At 34.0% G+C, this 22,092-nt stretch overlaps 1 protein-coding gene and 1 pseudogene across 3 annotated transcripts in view; both read right to left on the reverse strand.

The window, feature by feature from the left end:
* LOC141508602 (NACHT, LRR and PYD domains-containing protein 12-like) overlaps positions 1–22,092 on the reverse strand; it is a 122,879-nt gene that overhangs the window by 79,250 nt on the left and 21,537 nt on the right. For all 3 annotated transcript variants that reach the window (XM_074217381.1, XM_074217380.1, XM_074217382.1), the window contains exon 5: positions 13,732–13,890. In XM_074217381.1, coding sequence (XP_074073482.1) covers positions 13,732–13,890 — 159 coding nt within the window. The remainder of the gene's footprint in view (positions 1–13,731; positions 13,891–22,092) is intronic.
* Positions 13,924–21,912, reverse strand: LOC141510243 (vesicle-associated membrane protein 4 pseudogene; annotated as a pseudogene).

Consider the following 22,092-nt stretch of genomic DNA (forward strand, 5'->3'; position numbering starts at 1 on the left):
ACTGAAGGGGGTGTATTCAGAAACAAAATACTGGGGAATATTGATAACGTGAAAAAGGGGGGAAATCCAAACAAAGGGAAGATAGAAAGGAGGGCAATAAAGAGTCACTAATTATAACTTTGAATGTGAATGGGATGAACTCTCCCTTAAAACATAAGTGAATAGCAGAGTGGGTTAAAAGCCAGAATCCTACAATATGCTACTTACAAGAAACTCATTTGGAGCAGAGAGATACATATAGAGTAAAGGTAAAAGGTTGGAGCAAAATATCTTTTGCTTCAACTGAATTGAAAAAAGGAGAGGTAGCAATCTTTATCTCAGACAAATCAGAAGAAAAAATAGATAGTGATAAAAGAAATAAAAAGGAAACTAAGATACCATAGAAAATAATTTCAATACTAAATATGTATGCACCAATGGTATAGCATCCAAATTCTTAGAGAAAATGAAAGAACTACAGAAAGACATAGACAGCAAATCTCTACTAGTGGGAGATCTCAAGTTCCCACTCTTAGATTTAAATAAATCTAATCATAAAGTACACAAGAAGAAAGTTAAGGAGCTAAATAGATTGTTAGAAAACTTAGATATGATAGACTTATGGAGGAAATTGAATGGGGATAGAAATAAATATACCTTTTTTTCCTGCAGTACATGGCACTACACAAAAATTGACCATGTTCTAGGGCATAAAAACATAATGATCATTTGCAGAATGACAGAAATAGTGAATACATCTTTCTCAGATCATAATGCAATAAAAATCATACACAATATTGGACCAGAGAGCTATAGACCCAAAACTAATTAGAAACTAAATAAACTAATTTTAAAAATGAGTGGATCAAACAATAAATTATAGAAAGAATTAATTATTTCATCCTAGATAATGACAGTAATGCAACAACATTCCAAAATCTATGGGATTCACTCAAGGCGGTTGTCAGGGGATATATTATATCTTTAAATGCTTACATGAATAAATTAGAGAAAGAGGAATTCAATGAACTAAATGTACAACTAAAAATATTAGAGAAAAGTACAAATTAAAAACCCCCCAATTAAATACTAAATTAGAAATTACTAAATTAGAAATTCTAATTTTTATTAAAGGAGAAATTAATAAAATCAAAAGCAAGAAAACTATTGAACTAAGAAATAAAATCAAGAGTTGGTTTTGTAAAAAAACAATAAAATTGATAAACCTCTGGTCAACTTGATTAAAACAAAGAAATAAGGAAACCAAATTGCTAGTATCATAAATGAAAAAAGTGAACTCACCAACAATGCAGAGGAAATTAAAGTAATAATTTGGGAATTAATTTGCCCAGCTCTATGCCAGTAAATTTGACAATCTATAGGAAATGAACAAATATTTACAAAAATATAAATTGCCTGGGTTAAATGAAGAGGAAATTCAAAACCTAATAACCCTATCTCAGAAAAATAAATTTAACAAGCTATTATTGAACTCCCTAAGCAAAAATCTCCAGGGCCAGATGGATTCACAAGTTAATTCTATCAAACATTTAAGGAACAATTAGTTCCAGTTCTATATAAACTCTTTGGAAAAATAGGTGAAGAGGGAACTCTGCCTAACTCTTTCTATGACACCAATATGGTACAGACAAAACTCTTACTCTTTTCAGATGACATGATTATATACCTAAAGAATCCCAAAATATCATCTTAAAAACTACTAGAAATAATTAGCAACTTTAGCAAATTAGCAGGATATAAAATAAACCCTCATAATGACTAGTAAGGTACAGCAGAAAGAGCTAGAAAGAGAAATCCCATTTTAAGTAACCTCAGACAATATAAATTACCTGGGAGTCTATCTGCCAAGGCAGTCTCAAAAACTTTTTGAGAAAAATTACACAATACTTCTCACACACATATAAAATCAGATTTAAATAGCTGGGCAAACATCAGTTGCTCATGGATAGATTGAGCTAATATAATAAAAATGACAATTCTACCAAAACTAAGCTACCCGTTTAGTGCTCTACCAATCAAAATTCCAAAAAATTACATTAATGAGTTAGAAAATTTCCAGGGATTCAATGGAAAAAGGTGCAAAAGAAGGTGGCCTAACCTTACCAAATCTAAAATTATATTATAAAACATCAGTGATCAAAATTGCCTGGTATTGGCTAAGAAATAGAGTGATAGATCAGTGGAATAGACAAGGTGCAATAGCAGGAAATGGTTATAGTAATCTGCTGTTTGATAAAAACCAAAGAGTCCACTTGTTGGGATAAAAATCTTCTCTTCAATAAAAACTGTTGTTAAAATTGGAAGTTAGTATGGAAGAAACTTAGATTAGACCAACACCTCACACTTACACCAAGATAAGATCCAAATAGATACAGGATTTAGACATAAAAAAACAATATTATAAGCAAACTAGAAGATCAAGGAGAAGTTTACCTATCAGATCTATGGAAAAGGAAGCAGTTTATGAACAAGAAAGAGATGGAGAACATCATTAAAAACAAACTAGATGATTTTGATTACATTAAATTAAAAAGCTTTTGCACAGACAAAACTTGTAACCAAGATCAAAAGAAATGTAGTAAATTGGGAAACAATTTTTTACAACTAATATTTCTGATAAAGGACTCATTTCTAAAATATACAGAGAACTAAGTCAAATTTTCAAAAAGAAGCCATTTCCCAATTGCCAAATGATCAAAGGATATGCAAAAGCTATTTTCAGATAAGGAAATCAAAATGATCCATAATTGTATCTAAATCATTACTTTTTAGAAAAATTCAAATTAAAGCATCTCTGAGGTACCACCTCATATCTCTCAGACTGGCCAATATGACCAGAAAGGACAATGATCAATGTTGGAATGGATGTGGGAAATCTGGAACACTAATACATTGTTGGTGGAGCTCTGAACTCATCCAACCTTTCTGAAGAGCAATTTGGAATTACGCCAAAAGGGAAACAACAATGTATATTCCCTTGGATCCAGAAATACCACTACTGGGTCTATACACTGAAGAAATTATGAAAAAGGGTAAAACTATCACTTGTACAAAAATATTTACAGCAGCCCTGTTTGTGGTGGTAAAGAATTGAAGGAATAGGGGCAGCTAGGTGGCATAGTGGATAAAGCACTGGCCTTGGAGTCAGGAGTACCTGGGTTCAAATCCGGTCTCAGACACTTAATAATTACCTAGCTGTGTGGCCTTAAGCAAGACACTTAACCCCATTTGCCTTGCAAAAACCTAAAAAAAAAGAATTGAAGGAATGCCTTAACAAACTGTGATATAGATATGTCATGGAATACTATGTTCTATTAGAAACCAGGAGGGATGGGAGTTCAGGGAAGCCTGGAAGGATTTGCATGAACTGATGCCGAGTGAGATGAGCAGAACCAGAAAAACACTGCACACCCTAACAGCAACATGGGAGTGATGATACACCTTGATGGACTTGCTCATTCCATCAATGCAACAATCAGGGACAATTTTTGGCTAGCTGCCATGGAGAATACCATCTGCATCCAGAGAAAGAATTGTTGAGTTTGAAGACCAAAGACTATTAACTTTGATTTAGGAAAAAAACCCATTATCTTATTATGTAATTTTGCTATCTCTTATACTTTAATTTTCTTCCTTAAGGATGTGATTTCGCTCTCATCACATTCAGCTTAGATCAGTGTATACCATGGAAACAATGTAAAGACTAACAGACTGCCTTCTGTGGAGGGTAGCGGGGAGGGAAGCAAGATTAGGGGGGGGAAATTGTAAAACTCAAGATAAATAGAATCTTTATTTTAAAAAAATAAGGAGTGAAACAATTTTTCATCTCATGACAACTTAGAAGATTTTCAGGAAAGATCTGGTGTACCAAGGTGAGAGAGGACCACATTCCAAAACAGGATTCACCAACACAGATAGGCCCCAGCAAAGTAGGAGAAAGCCTTGTAAGATGATCAACTGCAAATGATTTGGTTATTCTCAGCAATACAATGATCCAAGACAATTTAAGAATTGAGAATCAAAAATAGTCCTAGAGAAAGAACTGATTATATCTGAATGCAGATTGAATCATAATTATTTTTTCCATTATTTCTTGAGTTTTATTTGGGGGGGTGAGGGTCATATTATCTTTCACAACATGATTATTATAGAAATATGTTTCATGCTCAATACAAGTGAATTGGTGAGGGAAACAGGAGAAAGGAAAGAATTTGGAACTCTTAGTTTTAAAATTTAACATTGAAAATTGTTTTTACATGTAACTGAGGAAAAATGAAATATTAACAAAAAAGAGAAATGTTTGAAGTCTAGAGAACAGGACAAGAAGGGAGAAATGGGGGAGGCAACTAGGTGACATAGTAGATAGTGCACCAGCCTTGGAGTCAGCAGGACCTGAGTTTAAATTCAGCCACAGAAACTTAATAACTGTCTAGTTTTGTGAACTTGGGCAAGTCACTTAGCCCCATTACCTTAAATAAATAAATTTTTTAAAAAAATAAGTGAGAAGGAACTGCAAGTCAAACTGCACATAAGACTTTTTAATAAAAATACAACTGAGATCTCACTTCCATTAAAGCTTGAAGGAATGACAGATTACCATCTAAAACAACAACAAAAATAAATCATAACAATGCACTGAATGCTGAAAATAGGTGAGTAAATTATAGAAAAAAGTAAGGAAGATTTGTGAAAGCTAAACCATTACTCAAGAATCCAAGGATTCTTCCATATTCCAAAGAGGCACAACTACTGGCAGTAGTCATATGAATGATCTAGGTAAGTTAATCATAAAGTAACAGAGAACTGAGGGTCACAGTGCCAGGAAACACAGAGAGCAGAGGTGAAATTTCTAATGATCTAATGAGGGTACCTCCTGACCCTAAGAGCTAAGTGATAGCTACAGAGCAAGAAGATGGAGGCTGACTACATTCCTAGTGGAGGAGGTGAAGTCCTTAGAGAATACCATGATTCTTCCCAGATTAAAAGAAAAATTGAAGTCCTCCTTGAAGGAAGGGAGAAAGTGTTTCAAATAAAAAAAAGAAGATAAAGAATGTGAAGAGGAAATTACAAATCCTGACCTCTGACAGAAAGGTGAAAGGTGGAAAATGAAAAACTTGACATGAAGAATGAAAACGAAGGCTGAATGGTTAACCTTTGCAGTCATGTAGCAGGTATGAGGTTTTCCACAATCAATCTATGCTGTAGATTTCAAATTGGAAAATGTATGGCAGATAGACTGGAGAAGAAAGTCTAAGAACAGAGGAAACAATTGAGTCAGTTGCAACAATTCAAGTAAGAGATGAAGAGCCTTTCCTAGGATAGTGGCAATGAGAGCATTAAAAAGTAGAATCAACAAGGTCCAAAGAAAAGGACAACAGATGGGAAGAATAAAGCAAAGAAGAATAGAACTGAAAACCAGGATAATCCAAGGACTGACTGCAGCACCTGACATCAGTAAGTTTATTACATTATATCTAGATAAACCATATTGCAGTATACTGAATTATTTGTAGATAATATCATGAAACAAATTAACTAAAATTTGATAAAAGTAAATAAAGTTTTGATACATAAAAACATGACCAACTAGAATGAAAAAGGAAGCTGTCAGCTGAGGAAAACAGCGTCCACTCTTTCTGATATATGTCTGATAGTCAACTTATCAAGACTCTAAGACCATAAAGTGCAGAGAAGGTGCAATTTGCACTGGTAGAAGTGGGATTTCACCAAGAATTCACTATATTAATGGAATCAGGTCTGATCTAAAAGAAAGTCTATGATAGGAAACTGCTAGAAAACTCTAAACCACTCACTAATAGTCAATGGATATGAACAAGCTGTTTCAAAAAAACCCAAATAATCGAAGAAAATATTAAAAATGGGTCCAAATTATGAAAGGGAGAAATGTAAACTGAAAGAACTCAAGCTTCACCTTACAAGAGAAAATTGGCAAAGACATTAAAAAAATGTAAATGGTCAACTCTAAAAGAAATATAGACAGCCAGGAGTACAAATACACCTTTGGTATATCCTTAAATTAATTAGTCCAACTGCTCTGGAAAAAGAAATGAAATTTTGCCCTCTCCAAATCAATAAGCTCTTAAAATTAGACCCAATGATCTCCCACTATTGCATATATACAGCAAAAATTTTGATGACAGAAAGAAAGCATATGAACAAAATGTTAATGTGGAATTTTTTTGATAGCAAAAATGCTGAGAAAAAAACAAATACCATTGAATATAGAATGTTTGAACAAACTGTAGCAGATGAATATTATGAAATATTATGATGCTGTAAGAAACAATGATTATGGAAAGGATTTTGAGAAGATGGAAAGAGTACTTCAAGAAACTATAGGCTCTCCAAATCTCCTCAAAAAAAAAAAAAAAGACAGAATGCCACTCAGAGTGAATGGGAGCAGCAGAAATAAACAAAATTAAAGTAGCTGTCCTCCTAAAACAAAGTGAAAAGACCCCAGAAAAGACTCTACCTCTAGGGATGTAGATTTCTTCAGAGTAAAATGCCAAAACCTCCAGCACTGAATCAACAAACAAGCCCTGGGGGGCTATCTGGACTCAAGAGCAGCCTCAGCCTCAGGAATTTTCACCTCACAGCCAGTGAGGGTTGGAGATTGAGTAGTAAAAGACTGAAGAATTTCAAGCACTGAACTGACAGGTCCCATTATGCCTCTGTGGTTCCTGCTATGACTGTGGTCCCATGTTGCAGTTACAGGGAAGAAAGACCTAGCACATCCTTACTGAGTGCAGTAGCAAAGGAACAGGGACCCTCTGGTTGTAGGTACCTACAGGAGAGCAGAGACCCGTTCTCAGTCCCAGGGAAGAGAGGGCTTGTAGTTTGTAGCCACCAAAGAGAATGAAGGGAGCAAGGGCATTTGTGGGACAGTGGTTGAGGGGTCCAGTCATAGCTTAGGGATGTATGGAAGGGCCTAAGACTGGCCTCTAGGACAGAGCTTAGAAATGTGGGGGAAATTCCAGCCAGCAATCAGAAGAGAAACTGAGCCAGAGCTCTGAGCAAAACATTTTATTAAAGGGACCTGGCCCCTTCTAATAAAGCTGACCCCAGACCTACCTCGTAATCTGAGGTGCTGGCTCTTTCCAGGGACTTATTTTTATAGACTCTGATAACTCAAACATGGCATAATTTTATTGGGTGACATATGGCACATAATCCAAAATAAGCTAAAATATTCAAAATCAAATATCAGCAAAGTCATATTTTAGCCAAGGTTAAAATACTTCCACTGACTAAGTGATCATAAGACTGATGAACTATTCCCAACCAGAGATGGTATAAATGGGCTACTGCTATAATTGAACAAGAGGAGATTGTATGACTACACATCTGTTTGAAGAACAAATGGAGAAAAAAATAAGTTTCAAAGCTCCTAGATTAAAAAGAAAAATGTTATAAAGCAACAAGGGAAAAAACAATATAAATATCATTGAACAACAATTAGAAATACAGAAAAACTAGCAGCTGCAATATTAAAGGACCACTACATTTTGAAAAGCAAAACATCTGAGATTATAATCAAATATAACTTACCATGCAAAGTTAAGTATAATCCTTAAAAATGGATATTTAATAAATTGAAAGACTTTCAGGTTTTTGTGACAAAATAACTGAACTTAATTGAAAATTCAACATATTAAATCCAAGAGATATATAAAGTAAACATTAAGCAGCAATACAAGGGACATAATAAGGTCAGACTGCTTACTTCTCATATGTGAAAATGTTATCATTACTCTTATGACAGTTATCATTATCTGAGTAGTTTGAAAGAAATGCTTGGTTGAGTTATATATGATGATGAGGTGATTCTAGAAAAAGAAAATTGCATGGGAAAGATAAAAGGGAATGATTCTCATATAAATGAGGCATGAAAAGAAGAACTGATAAAGAATAAGTAAGAGGGGGCAGATAAATGGGTTAAAAAGGGAACAACAATAAAAAAGGTATAAAGTCTTCTAAATTTTGAAAGAAATAAGAGGGTGAGAGAAGAGGATATGAGAAGGACATTTAGAAAGGTATGTAGCTTAAGAATTATGAAGTGGGGTAAGAAAAAACTTTTAGAAAGATAGATCAAGGTGGAGGATGGAGGCAGATTAAGGAATAGAAGGGCAAGGTAACAGGTAGAAATAAACTAGTTGAATGAGAAAGGATAGGCTATATAGGATGAGAAGGATAGTAGAGAAAATAGGATGGAAAGAAATACAAAACAAATTAATTACACCTTAAACTGAATGAGATCAATTTACCCAACCAAGGGAAATTGATAGCAGAGTGGATTAAGAATTTTAATTCAATAATGTTACTTTCAGGAAACATATCACAAAAATGAAACATTCAGTTGGGGCAGAATATATTAGATAAAAAAAGGCAGGAGTTGTCATATTTCAGACACAGTTGAAACTAAAATAGATATAATTTTAAAAAGAGATGAGAGGTGGCTAGGTGTCACAGTGGATAGAGCACCAGCCCTGGAGTCAAGAGTACCTGAGTTCAAATCTGGCCTCAGACACTTAATAATTATCTATCTGTGTGGCCTTAGGCAAGCAACTTAACCCCACTGCCTTCCAAAAATTAAAAAAAAAAGAGAGAGAGAGATGAAAACTACACTATGTCACCAACATGGATCATTTAAAAATGGCATAAAAAGGCACAGAAATTACATGAACATCTTATAAAAATTATCAGATTTAAATAATTGGAGAAATATTCATTGTTCATTAAGTTAATACAAAAATGACAATTTTACCTAGTTAATCTATTTATTCAATGACATCCCAATTAAAGGACTTAAAATATTTTATTGATTTAGAAAGAATAAGAACAAAATGCATTTGGAAGAACAAAAGGTCAAGAATTTCAATGGAACTAAGGGATAAAGAAAGGAAATTCAGCAGTATAGACCTTAAATTACATTGCAAGGCAAGAGAATTGTTGAAGTGTAAATTGGATACATTCAATTATTTTAAATTAAAATACTTATGTTTTAAGAAAAATAACATGACCAAGATTAAAAGGAAAGCAGAAAATTAAGGAAAATCTATCATAAGCAATCTTATGGATAGATTATGATTGTGGGATATGTTGTTGTGATATAAGAAAAGATGAGGTCAATAATTTAGAAAAACATGCAGGAATTGAACCTATGAAGGAAGATGTTTCTCTTTTCTGAGAAAGAACTGACAAATAGAAATATTGAAAGTATGTTTCATATTTATGTTTATAGATATATAATTGTATCCTTCATTAGGGTAGGATGGGGTGGGGTGAAGAAGGAAGAGAAAAATATAAATCTCTCAAAGAACAAAGGAAAACTTGAAGGAACTCAGAGAAATTAGTTCCTTGGAAAAAATGACTTAAGATTTATTATGTAGATTTCCCTGACATGGAAATTTATTGTTTAATATTGAATCCTCTCATGTTCTACTGTGTACATGAATTTTTTTCTTTTCTTATTTTGAATTTAAATTAAATTTAAAAAAATAGAAAGAAACAACAGGAAGCATTCAGAGAATGTGGGGAGAATTTTTAAGTGATGTAGTTATGAATCAGAGTCAAAACACTTTGCCCGATGTTGCAACATTGTCAACATTAACAGCGCAGAAAAGGTAGTCAAGCTGACAGTAATTGTAAAGAAAAATCTGAATAACTGAGAAATAATGATGAAAGAAACTTGTCTCTCTTAATAGAAACACTATACTAATGTTTGGCCTTAATTTTTCGAAGACCACAACATCAGTGAGCACATGAATTGGATTTGAGTGAGGGGATGCTGTGCTAAGTCACCAGCCTCACTTTCTTCTCCAGAGCTATCTATGTCCAATGACCAGTTGTAAATCAAAACAACTGGAGATGGCCCTAGATGTGAGGCAATCAGGGTTAAGTGACTTGCCCAAGATCACACATCTAGGTAATTATTAAGTGTCTGAGGCCAGATTAGAACTCCCATTCTTCTGTCTCCAAAACCACTGCACCACCAAATTTATATGGAAGTATAAAAAGGTATATATTATGTACACAGGTATTGTTGCTGGGTCATTTGATTTAACTTAATCTTAGTTTCAAGGAAGGGTTTAGTAGATGGGGAAAAGTTAAAGGGAAACAACAAATGTTACACATGATACACAAATGATACAGAAATGTCAGCAGTGATGCCTAGTAATGAGACAACTGAGGCCTAGTATCTTGGCCCAGGCAGTGTTAAAAAAAGTCTTTCTCCTTCCTTTTCTTATATCTTTGACTCTTATAGGAAGCAGACGGATATGAGAGCATGGCAGAAAAGCAGGACAAGAATTCAAGAGAATCAGAGACAATGACAAATATAAGTTGAGGAAAATAGCCAATAACATGAAACAGTTGAAGGTCGATCACACAGAAGAGATCTGAGATGTGCTCTACTTTTTTGAAAATGGGTGTGTTCCCTAACAGGAACATGTGGGTGATGATCAACTTTGATGGAGTGGCTCATTCCATCAGTGCAACAGTCAGGTACAATTTGGGGCTGTCTGCAATGGAGAATACCATCAGTATCCATAGAAAGACCTGTGGAGTCTGAACAAAGATCAAGGACTATTACCTTAAATTTAGGAAAAAACTGATATCTTATTGTCTGATCTTGCTATCTCTTATACTTTATTTTTCTTCCTTAAGGATATTATTTCTCTCTCATCACATTCAATTTGGATCAATGTATACCATGGAAACAATGTAAAGACTGGCAAATTGCCTTCTGTGGGGGGTGGGGGGAGGGAAGTAAGATTAGGGGAAAATTGTAAAACTCAAAATAAATAAAATCTTTATGATTCAAAAAAAAGAAAGAAAATGGATGTGTTTAAGAGGACCAGAATTTCTCTATCTATATCATGACAAATTTTCCATCTATGAGAATTAGGCAAACCTGGAATGAGCTACCTGGCTTCTCCATCATTGGAGGGCTTCCACAGGAGAGGTAGATGATCATGTTAGAAGGATGTTAAAAGAGGATTCTAAGAGAGGGGCAAGTTGGAACAGATGACTTTGGAGATCCATGTGTACTTGTTCACTCTGTTTTAGCTTCAAAAAAAGAAACATGAAGTTTCTATCTTCAGCCTTTGAAACTAGTGAATAAAGCAGGTTGCCTTGATTCAGTATTCACTGAATATGGCATAGTCTTTCCTCATCAAATCTTTATTCTGCCTCTCCCCCTGTCCTGTTCATCCTCACCACTCTAGCATTTTGCTCACAGACAAAATATTAAAAAATTACAAAATATGGGACATGGGCAGGGTATGGGGGATAAAAATGGTTACCAGATGACAGTCCTAGAATTAAAGGATGCTTCCATTGGACTTTCACTTTCTTTCCAATTTTTCAGAAGAAACACAATCCTTTCAACAATGAAAATGTGTGAAACCTTGGTTCCCAAACCTTCCTTAAGAAGTGAGCTTCCAATCTCCCTCCCCAAACTTGTGCTTCTCCTTCCCTTCCCACTTCCCCCTTTGACTACCAAACCTAAGATATTCACCCTGAACAAAGCTCATAGGGGCTCACCTGAGTAACTAGTTTATAGTTCTATTTTGCCAAGACAAAAGTTGTGATTTTATTTTGGTTAATTTGATATGTATAATGAATTTAATAATAACATCTAGTTTTGAGTGCTCTTTTTCACTGGCAGGCTCTAAGCTTGGGAAAACACATGAAAACAAGTAACAGAAGTCATCTGTGGGTCATGACAGGTCCTGTCCTGAACTGGGTTAAGTGAAGTGAAAGAGTCCTGTTCTGCTCTGTACTGTACAACCTAAAACTATATACTCAACCCAGCTATTCCCTCAGGACTCCCACTTGGATGGTCACAAGTGATGCAATCATTTTATTGTCTTATATGGTGGGCTTGTCCTATGAAGATCACTCAGATCTCAAATCTGATTGTTCTATGATCCACCTGCTCACTTGTGATTATGTATAAAATATATGATTCCACAACAGCAACGTGAAGCTCCAAGGAATAGAATAATCCCATGATTTGATTTGATTCCTTACTAATTAATAAACCAATATATATTTTTTGTTGGCACTGTCTCTGGTCTTCTTTGTCATGACAAAATTAGAGAAGTCTCAATAAAAACTTGGCTAACACACAGGAGGTTTATTTCACTCTAATATTAATGTCCTTATCATTCAGGTCCAAGTTTTTCAGGTTCTCATTGTTAATGAAAGAGAAAATATTCAGGTAATAATCAGGAAATCCTGCAGAAAACTAGAGAAGACCTCCTTCAAGACTCATTTACTCTCCATTTATCAATGGTAAGGAGTTCAATCCCAAAACTCATTTAGAATCACCATTCTCAATAAATCAAATTCCATTCAGTTTCCATGAAAAGATCCCCTGCCTAATAAACTATAAATCCCTTCCCACTCAGATTTTGCTGTCTCTACATTCGATTTAGGGATAAGGGATAGAGACAGAGATAGGGACTGGACTTTTGGTTTCACTAATATAGGCAGTTCCCTGATGAAGAAACTCCTAAAGTATCAAATTAATGCTTGTTTGTAATCAAATCAGCTTGTTGGCAAGTCTAGACATGACATGGAAGAAAGGAAGGATTACCTCAGGACTGGAAAGGGACAAATGTCTCTCTTCTTCAAGTAAGAAGCCAGGAAACTTCATTGGGATTCCAAATAAAAATCTAGAATGTATTACTAAATAGGGTTCAAAAATATCAACTGTTTGGGTACACTTGACATCAGTTTGTATAAAAAGATCTGTAGTAAGTGTGTGTATGTTTTAGTTTCTATGTGTATTGGTGTGTGGGGGGTGAGTGTTTGTGAACAATGACACTCCATATATTGAAGTCAAAAAAATATTGGTGGAGGGAATAATCCTTCTCTATTTCACCCTAGTTCAGTCCTTCTCTCTGTTCTAACCAAGGGATATCACCAAGCCTTCCCTGACCTTGCCATTCCTGCCTTTTCACAGGCTGGGGACAGTGCCACACTGCCAACACACCCACCAACTCTTCAACTGAGAAAAGAACTACAGTGACAATGATAATGACAGCTCTGCTTCTGCTCTCATCTGGGGCAAACCTACTTCAGGTCTTTGAAGATAGTGGACTGAGAATGTACTGATTTTGCAGATTGCAAAGGTGAAAAGTTGGGGGAAGCGGATAAAGCACCGGCCTTGGAGTCAGGAGTAGCTGGGTTCAAATCCCATCTCAGACACTTAAAATTTCCTAGTTGTGTGGCCTTGGGCAAGCCACTTAACCCCATTTGCCTTGCAAAAAACCTAAAGAAAATAGTTGGGGAAAGGAGTAAGAAGGAGATCCTTCCTCCATGAAAAGGGACCCTTTCAATAATATTTATTGGCTGTATAGTTTACTTCCCCCATTATTGCCAATCAGTGCAATTCATCTTTCTCTCACTAAATCTAAAGTCCTCTAGCATAAGAAACATAAGGGAAGACAAAATTGGGGGGGATTTTTATCAATTTATGGGGCTAGATCAAGAAAAGGTCAGAGAAATTTCAATGGGATATCCCCTGAATAAACTGACCCCTAGTGAAGAAGATTCTAGGAGAATAAGAGTGCATAAAGTCCTCCCCCGTCTCTCTTAGGCAGCTTGCAGTCACCCCTACAGGGTTGTTCTTCCTTTCTGATTTTAATATTATGTCCTTAATATTCAGGAGACTCTGAAGAGAGGACATTTATGGGGACTTACCTTAAGGTTTGTAGCTGACAATTCTTTTTTCCCAAACTCTCCCATGGCAACTTCATGTAATCAGTTTCAAACGAAATATTATTCAAGTGAAGACTTTTCAAAGTGGGAACAGAGCAAAGACCCTGAAAACCTGAATAAGTTCCTTTAGTGTTTTCCAACCTGTAGGAAACATATAACCAACCACAGAGTGAATAATTTCTTTGTCCAAAATTTACTTCTTTTTTCACTTTCTTGAAAGGTCAGAGCCACCATTCCTTTATAGGCACTGTCCTGTGACATCCTCATTCAATCCTAAATAGTTCAATGTCCTTAAAAATTGCTCCTTCCTAATTTCCTAATCTGCCAGCCCCATTCCTCCCATTCTGATCCTCATGAATTGAGCCAACCATAAAACATATGAAGGGAAAGAAAATGAGAAAGAAGTGGATGCTGATAAGGAATTATTAGGAATAATAATTTGGCAAGGGAGAGAAATCATTTCATTTCCTCATTTTTGACAAGAACATTCAGTATCTTTAATATTTTATCACTGTATCACAGTGTCAGTAGTTATATACACATGTAACTTTTTATTTTAAAAATATTTCCAACACACACACACACACACACACACACACACACACACACACACACACACACACTTATATCCCCATCTCCTACTCCTAGAGCCATTTCTTATAACAAACAATAAAAAAGAAGGAAAAAAATTTCCATAAAACCAGCCAAATTATGAGGTCAGTCTGATATTATATGCAGTATTACACATCCATAGTCCTCTCTACTTCACAATGAACAAATAAAGGTACATTCTTACATCTCTTTTGGGGGTCAATAATTGATCATTTTAATAATAATGATAATATACAGTTTTCATTTTTCATTTTTCTTTCCATTTAAATGATTTAAGTCAATGTATACATTGTTTTCTTGTTTTCTCACTTTCTTTGTCATTAGTTTAGCTAATTCTTTCAATGCTTCTACATAGTCTTTACAAGTCATCATTTCATTTATGAATTGATGATATTCCTTTATGTACATATGTGAAAATTTCTTTACCTATTCTCTCCAGTTGAAGGATATCTACTTTACTTAGCTGTGGCTTCCATTATGCCCTGTAGCCTCCACCAAATAAACAAAGAAGAATGCAACTCCTATCCCAATAATGCCCTTAATAGATTGCCACATATTGATAAAATGTGGCATATTCATGTTATTAAAACAGTCCCATTGGCTATGTCCAAAAATATTTCTTCTCACATTTCAAGTTAATTACTTCTCTACCAGGAGGAGGTTCTCTTGAACTCATGGTTGAGTTGTTTTTCTCTACAATGCCATTATTGTAGAAATTGTTCTCCTAATTCTGCTCTCTTTACTTTCCATTAGTTCACAAAGGCCTTCCCAATTACCTCTGAAACTCTCCATTTTATCCTTCGTTATGTCACAATAAAATACCGTTAGATTCATTTTTACTATTTTTCAGCCATTTCCCCATGAAGAACACCTGAATTTCCAATTTTTAGCTATCACAAAAAAGTTATAAAAACTTTTGAATGTATAGATCTCTTTCCTTTTTCTATCTTTTTGGGGTATAATCCTAGGAGTAGTATCTCTCTCTCTCCATACATACATACTTTATATATATATATATATATGCACACACATATATGTATATATTATATAAATGTATATATATACATATATGTATATAGGTGGGTCAAAGAGACTGCACATTAAGTGTCTTTCTGGCATAAACTGTTTCCTAGAATGACTAGATCAATCACAGCTCCTTCAAAGACATTTAACCTGTTTTCCCAAAGTCTCTATTAAATTTATCATTTTCTTTTTTTGTCATCTTTGCCAGTCAGATTGATTGTGAGGTAGAAGTAAAACCTCAAAATTACATTAATTTTTATTTATCCAATCATTGACATAACATTTTTGCACTCATATTTTTATTTTTACTTTCACTTTCTTCATCCATTTGTTTTCAAGTTTTCTGTCAACTACCTGTTTGGAAATCTCCTTGCTCATATCCATTGACCATATATTTATTGGGGAATAGTTTTTAGTTGCATAAATTTGGTACACTTTCTGATATGTCATGAGCATGAGAACTTTATCAGATAAACTTAATGAAAATATTTTTCCAGTTATCTTTTTGGCTTTTAAATTTTTACTATATTAGATTTATACAAAAACTTTTTTATTTTAGATAATTACAACAGTCAATTTTTCTTTGTTTTATCCCTTCTCACTTTTTAAAGACATCAATTTATTATAATATTCCATGGAATTTTTTTATTATTTTTGCTATTTTCAAAGCAATGGGGTTAAGTGACTTGCCCAAGGTCACATAGCTAAGTAATTATTATTAAGTATCTGAGGCCAGATTTGAACTCAGGTACTCCTGACTCTAGGATTGGTGCTCTATCCACTGTGCCACCTAGCCACTCCCCCCCCCACACTTTTAATACTGAATTTCTCATCTCTCCATAGATCTGAAAAGGAATTTCTTCCTTAGTCCTCTAATTTAGGATGTGAAAATACATCTATATTGAGGTCTTATTTCCACATAGAGCTTATCCTCTATATGGTACAATATTTTGGCTAAATTTAATTTCATCAAATGGATTGCTTTGTAGATTCCTCCAAACTGGTTAACCTTCTCTCAAGTAATTAGGGTTTATAAGTTATCAAACAATATTTTGTTGGGGTTTTTTGTTCTTTTATGTTGTATACCCAAATTGCTACATTGATTGATGTCGTTCCTTTTTTAAATCTAGTACCAAACTTTTTTTATGATTACTGTTTTGTAGTATAATTTGAGATATTATCCTAATAGACAATCTCCTCACTTTTTTATTATTAAACATGATATTCTTGATCTTTTGTTTTACCATATAAATTTTATTTTTTCTACATCTCTAAATTATTTTTGCATATTTGAATTGTATTGTAGTGAATAAGAAGATAAATTTACAAAATATTTTAATTTTTTATAGATTAACATAATCCACCAACGAGAAGTATAAATATTTCTCCAATTATTTGTCTGCCATTATCTCAACAAAGAGTGCTTTATACTGAGATTCATAGAGTCTCTTGTTAGATCTTAGTAGATCTATTCTCAAATATTTTATAATTTTTGTAGCTCTGGGAATGTACTTTTAGTATATCTCACTTATTTTGTTTATTGTATAGAGGAATTATAATTTATGTAATTTTATTTTACAAACAGCAATTATGCAGAATTTATTCTTTCAATTAATTTTGGGCTCTCTAGAGATTAACATATTCTCAAGAGTTGTACAAGTATATAATTATATTATCTACAAAAATGATAACTTAGTTTTGTCTTTCCTATGGTCATTGTCTCTAGTCCTTATTGCTTGAACTAGCATTTGAAACTCTGTGGTAAATAGCAGTGGTGATCAAAACATTCTTGTTTTACCCTGGAACATGATCTCCATTTTATATACTTTTTGTTCTTTGATTTAAAGACAATTTGCTACATTAATGTAAAGTCACTGATTCCTATGATTTCTAGATTTTTTAATAAAAAATAGATTAATTGATTTATTTAAAAGATTTCATTTCAAAAGTGTTCATTAGGGTTTTGGATTAGGCCTTTAAACTGCTTTCTTTGTTTTGTTTCTCCCTATTCTATTTATCAAGACTCATTTACATCATAAAATGATATAAGAATATTGCCTTTCATTATTATTATTATTATTATTATTATTATTATTATTATTATTATTTGGGGTTTTGCAAGGCAAATGGGGTTACATGGCATGCCCAAGGCCACACTGTGTCACCTAGCTGCCCAGCCTTTCATTATTATTGCAAATGTTTTATGTATTATTGGAATTAATTGTTCTTTGAATAATTGATGAAATTTACTTGTGCATTCATTTTGTCCTGTTGTGATTTGGGAGCTCATTTATGGTTTATGAATTTTTTTTACTGCTAACAGATTACTGAAATTGTTTATTCCTTTTTATAAAAAATTAATCTGGGAGTTTTGCATTTTTATAAATATTCTTATGTTATCTCTAAAGGAACAGTTTGTTGACAAATAATTAGACTAAGTAATTTCTATTAGACAAGGACAATTTCTAATTTTTGAGAAAGTTCTAAATATATTGTTGGCTTTTTTGTTCTTTTATGTTGTATACCCAATGCTAAATGGACTGATTTACCATCCTGCAAACAGAAAACTAGTGTTTCCATATTTACACAGTTTTCTCAAGAATGAGCATTATCATTTTTTGTTATCTTTATGAATTTGCATAGTATAAAATAAAATCTGAGTGGGTTTTCTTTTAAATTTATCTTACTATTAGTGATTTGGATCATGTTTTAAAATAATGATTTATTCTTTGCCATTCTTTTGTTCCAATATATTGATCTATTCAATTCTTGTTACTCAAATATAAATTTGGCCTATCAGACTTTTAGCATGGATATTTGCTGAAGTATTTTCTATGTCATTTTTTCTTCCTTTTATTTTGACAGATAGGTTGTCAAAAAGAAAAATATTTAAGAACTTATTAATTTGGTCAGAATTAAGGTAAGAACAAGGGATACAATTAAAACAACTTGTCATTTCCTTCAAGGATCTGACAATACAAAGGAGAAATGGAAGGGAGCTAAGGGTTGCAAAAGAATTGTATGAAGCAGGAGAATAGCTTGGGTGGAGATGGGTGACAAGTGTTGTGTAGACCTGAGACAGAGTAAAATAAGACCAAAGCTGGCCTATCAAAATCAAGGAACATTCCAAGAGTAGAACCCAATTTTACAGAGGTTTGGGGAAGGAGGGAATAGCAGTGAACTATGTGATCAATAGTGTCTGTTTTATATTTTATCTTTTTTCTCTGTTATTAAAGATATTTTACATTCCCATAGTTATAAAAGGTACCTGATCTTATTCTCATCTAACTTTTTATATGTGTGAATTTTAATATTTAGTTCACCTAATCTGTTTTGAGTTTACTATAGTACATGGTATAAGAATCAAAATCGAATAAGTTGTTTTGTAGTTTTCATGGCTGAACTTCTCAAAAAGGGAATCCCTCTCATTTATAAACTCTATTCTTGAGCTCTTCTTCTTTTTGTTTTAGGCTTTTTGCAAGGCAAACAGGGTTAAGTGGCTTGCCCAAGGCCACACAGCTAAGTAATTATTAAGTGTCTGAGACCAGATTTGAACCCAGGTACTCCTGACTCCAGGGCTGGTGCTTTATCCACTATGCCACCTAGCTGCCCCTTCTTGAGTTTTTCTAACAGACAGATATGTACTCAATGGTTTCAGTTTATTCTTTTTTTATTGTCTTTAATTATTTGTTAAGTGAAAATAGTTTAATAAAAATGTTACACTTTCAATGTTAGCCAGCATGTGATTTTTACAGGTACAGATGATCCCATATGTGAATTACTTGGGCTCTTGGGGGTTTCTCTTAGGTTCTGCAGCTGCTTTTAATCACCCCGTGGCAAATTAGGACTTCTACCAGAGGACAGATGATGATCAGGAAAAGATGGTTAAAGTTAAAGCAACTGACTCTTGTTACTTGTTTGTTCTAAAAATAGGTTTTGTTGAGGGTAAAATGCTAGAACAAATTGAGTAGCTATAGATTTCTTTTATTTATTTTCTCTTAGCTTCTCTCCAATTATTACTTTATTGCAATGTGCTCATTTGTAGAAGTCACAATTTCCAAACACTCCACTGATGCTCTCCTTTCCTTCAGTCTCATTTCCTGCCTTAATTATGCGAGACTGTGCTATAAGATTGATCAACTATAGCCCCCAAGTAAAAAAAAAAAGTCAGATTCTAAAATACAGGCAAAATAGGTTTACTGGAATGTCTTTAGTCACAGTTGAAAGTAGCAGAATTGAAAACATTAGATTCTCCATAAATAATGGAAACCATTTCCAAAACCTAATTTTTCTACATGAGAAAAATTATACATTTTGTGGCCATTAATTGAATGGTTACCCATCCTTTTTTGCATAATGTTTCTTCATCTCTTACCTCCTATCCTATTCCTGAACTTGATGCAATAAATCCCTCCCTCTCATTTACAGTAGGAAATTATGTTGAATTAAAAATATCAACATTAATGTTTAACTCTATATACAAATAATGTATTAGCAAGTGCCTAGTTTCCAATTAGGCTCCTATAACAAGGCAAAGTAGATGTTTCTTTTAAAAATAAATTAATGAGGGGAAGCTAGGTGGCACAGTGGATAGAGCACCGGTCCTGGAGTCAGGAGGACTTGAGTTCAAATTTGACCTCAGACACTTAATAATTACCTAGCTGTGTAGCCTTGGACAAGCCACTTAATCCCATTTGCCTTGCAAAACCCTAAAAAGAAATAAAATAATGACAGCATATTTTGGTGAAGGATTGGATGCTAATCAGGAACTTGTCAATGCTGCGATTTGAACCATACACTTCTTTTTACTTCTTGAGAAAAACACTTTTGAAAGTCATGTACAGCAATCTTCCTTTTTTTAATCATTCCAGAAATGTTTTTGTTAGAGATCTCTGGTCACAGAATCAAGCCTGATATTTCGGGACAATAGCAATGATAATCACCAGCAAAAGGACAACCAGAGCCATGATGGCCTTCATTTTGCATCCATTCCACCACATTTGTCTTCGAAGTTGTTTTAATCTGTTGCATTATCCCATAAGCTTTCTGATTTGTCTTGTAGCTCATCAAGTCTTTCTCCTCTTTCAATCACTTTTGTAATATTCTCTTGCATGGCATCAATTACTTCATCCCCCTGATTCTGTACATGTCTAATTTTGTCATTCCAAAGTCCAAATTTTGGTCCAGATGGTCTCTTTAGGAAAAAAATCCTCTTCTTCCAAAAGATTTCTCCTTTCACTTTTCACAGAACCAGTGACATCATCATCATTTAGGCAGCGCTTGAATTTAGGCAGTATCTTATTACTCAAAAAGTTGTTTTTCTTTTCCCAACTTTAAGAGGTATATATACACACACACACCTATATACCACCTAGGCATCCACCTGGAGGCTTGGAGGTGCCCCTCAGAGCCAGGATGGCTGGGCCAGGCAGGGCCAGACAAGGCTGAGCAGGTGGGGGGTGGGGGGAGGGAAGGTGAAAGAAGGAGGAAGGAAGGAGGAAGGAGAAGAGGGGGAGGGGGAAATGGCCCCAGCTTCAGCCTCTCTGTTCCCTGGCTGCCTGCTCTGGCTCAGACCAAAGAGCATCCATCAGTTGATTCTTTATCTTGATTCTTTTCATTATCTACTCTTCTGTTTTAACCACTATCAAATAAATTTGATGTCAAGTGCTATATAATAAAGTTTGAGTTCTAGTAATGTCCTTTAGGCCCTTTTTTATTATTTCCCTGGAGAACGGATCTTTTGATAATTCATATAAATTTTGTTATTTTATCTGATTCTATAAAATACTTCCTTGGCAACTTGATTGGCATAACACTAAAGCCAAAAATTGAAAGAGTGTTGTCATTTTTATCTTTGTCCAATACTTGTCCCCCTTTTATTTCTGTAAAGAACTGTATTTATAGAAGTCTGCTACATATCTTATTGCTTAACTCCCAGATGTATTCTGCTTTTTGGCATTTTAATGGATTTTGATCAGTAAATAAGCATTCACTAAATGATAGGCAATGTTCTAATACTACAGATACAAAAACAAAAATGAAATAGTCCCTTCTTTAAAAATCTTAGAGATTATATTGTATCTAAACTTTAGATAAATAGAAAATAAGGTCTGCAAGGGCACAGTATCACATGCTTGTCATTTTAACACCAGTACCTTGCACAGTTCCTGATGTTTTTAGAGTGATCGATGAAAAGGAAAAAAAAAAACTGAAGTGTGTATATTCTAATGGGTATTTAAATATACATATATATATATAGAGAGACTGATATTGATAAATACAAGCAAAAAAATCCTCCCTTATGTATATATTGGGTGTAACATTTTAGATAGATTCCAAGTTCAGTGGCTTATTTATACTATTTGAATCTGAGAGATATCTAGATATCTAGATTTGAATAGATATCTAGTTTGAAATGTTCAACAACTAAGTTGTAATATTGGTCAAGAGCTCAAGAGAAAGAGCAAAGATGGATATATTTAACTTTTGTCATCACTTCTTCATAATTTTTAATAGTACTTCACACATGATTTGTTTATTATGTACAGGTGAATAAATTTGTCGTCCTGCTATCTTGCTGTAATAGAAAGTGCACTGGATTTCCAGTCAAATGACCTTAGACAAGTCACTTAATGTCAATGAGCCAGACTTTTTCATCTGCAAAATGAGAAGGGTTGGACTAGATGACCTCCAAAGTCCTTTCTCGTT

Source organism: Macrotis lagotis, chromosome 1 (genome assembly GCF_037893015.1).
Source record: "Macrotis lagotis isolate mMagLag1 chromosome 1, bilby.v1.9.chrom.fasta, whole genome shotgun sequence".
NCBI classification, from domain to species: Eukaryota; Metazoa; Chordata; class Mammalia; order Peramelemorphia; family Peramelidae; genus Macrotis; species Macrotis lagotis.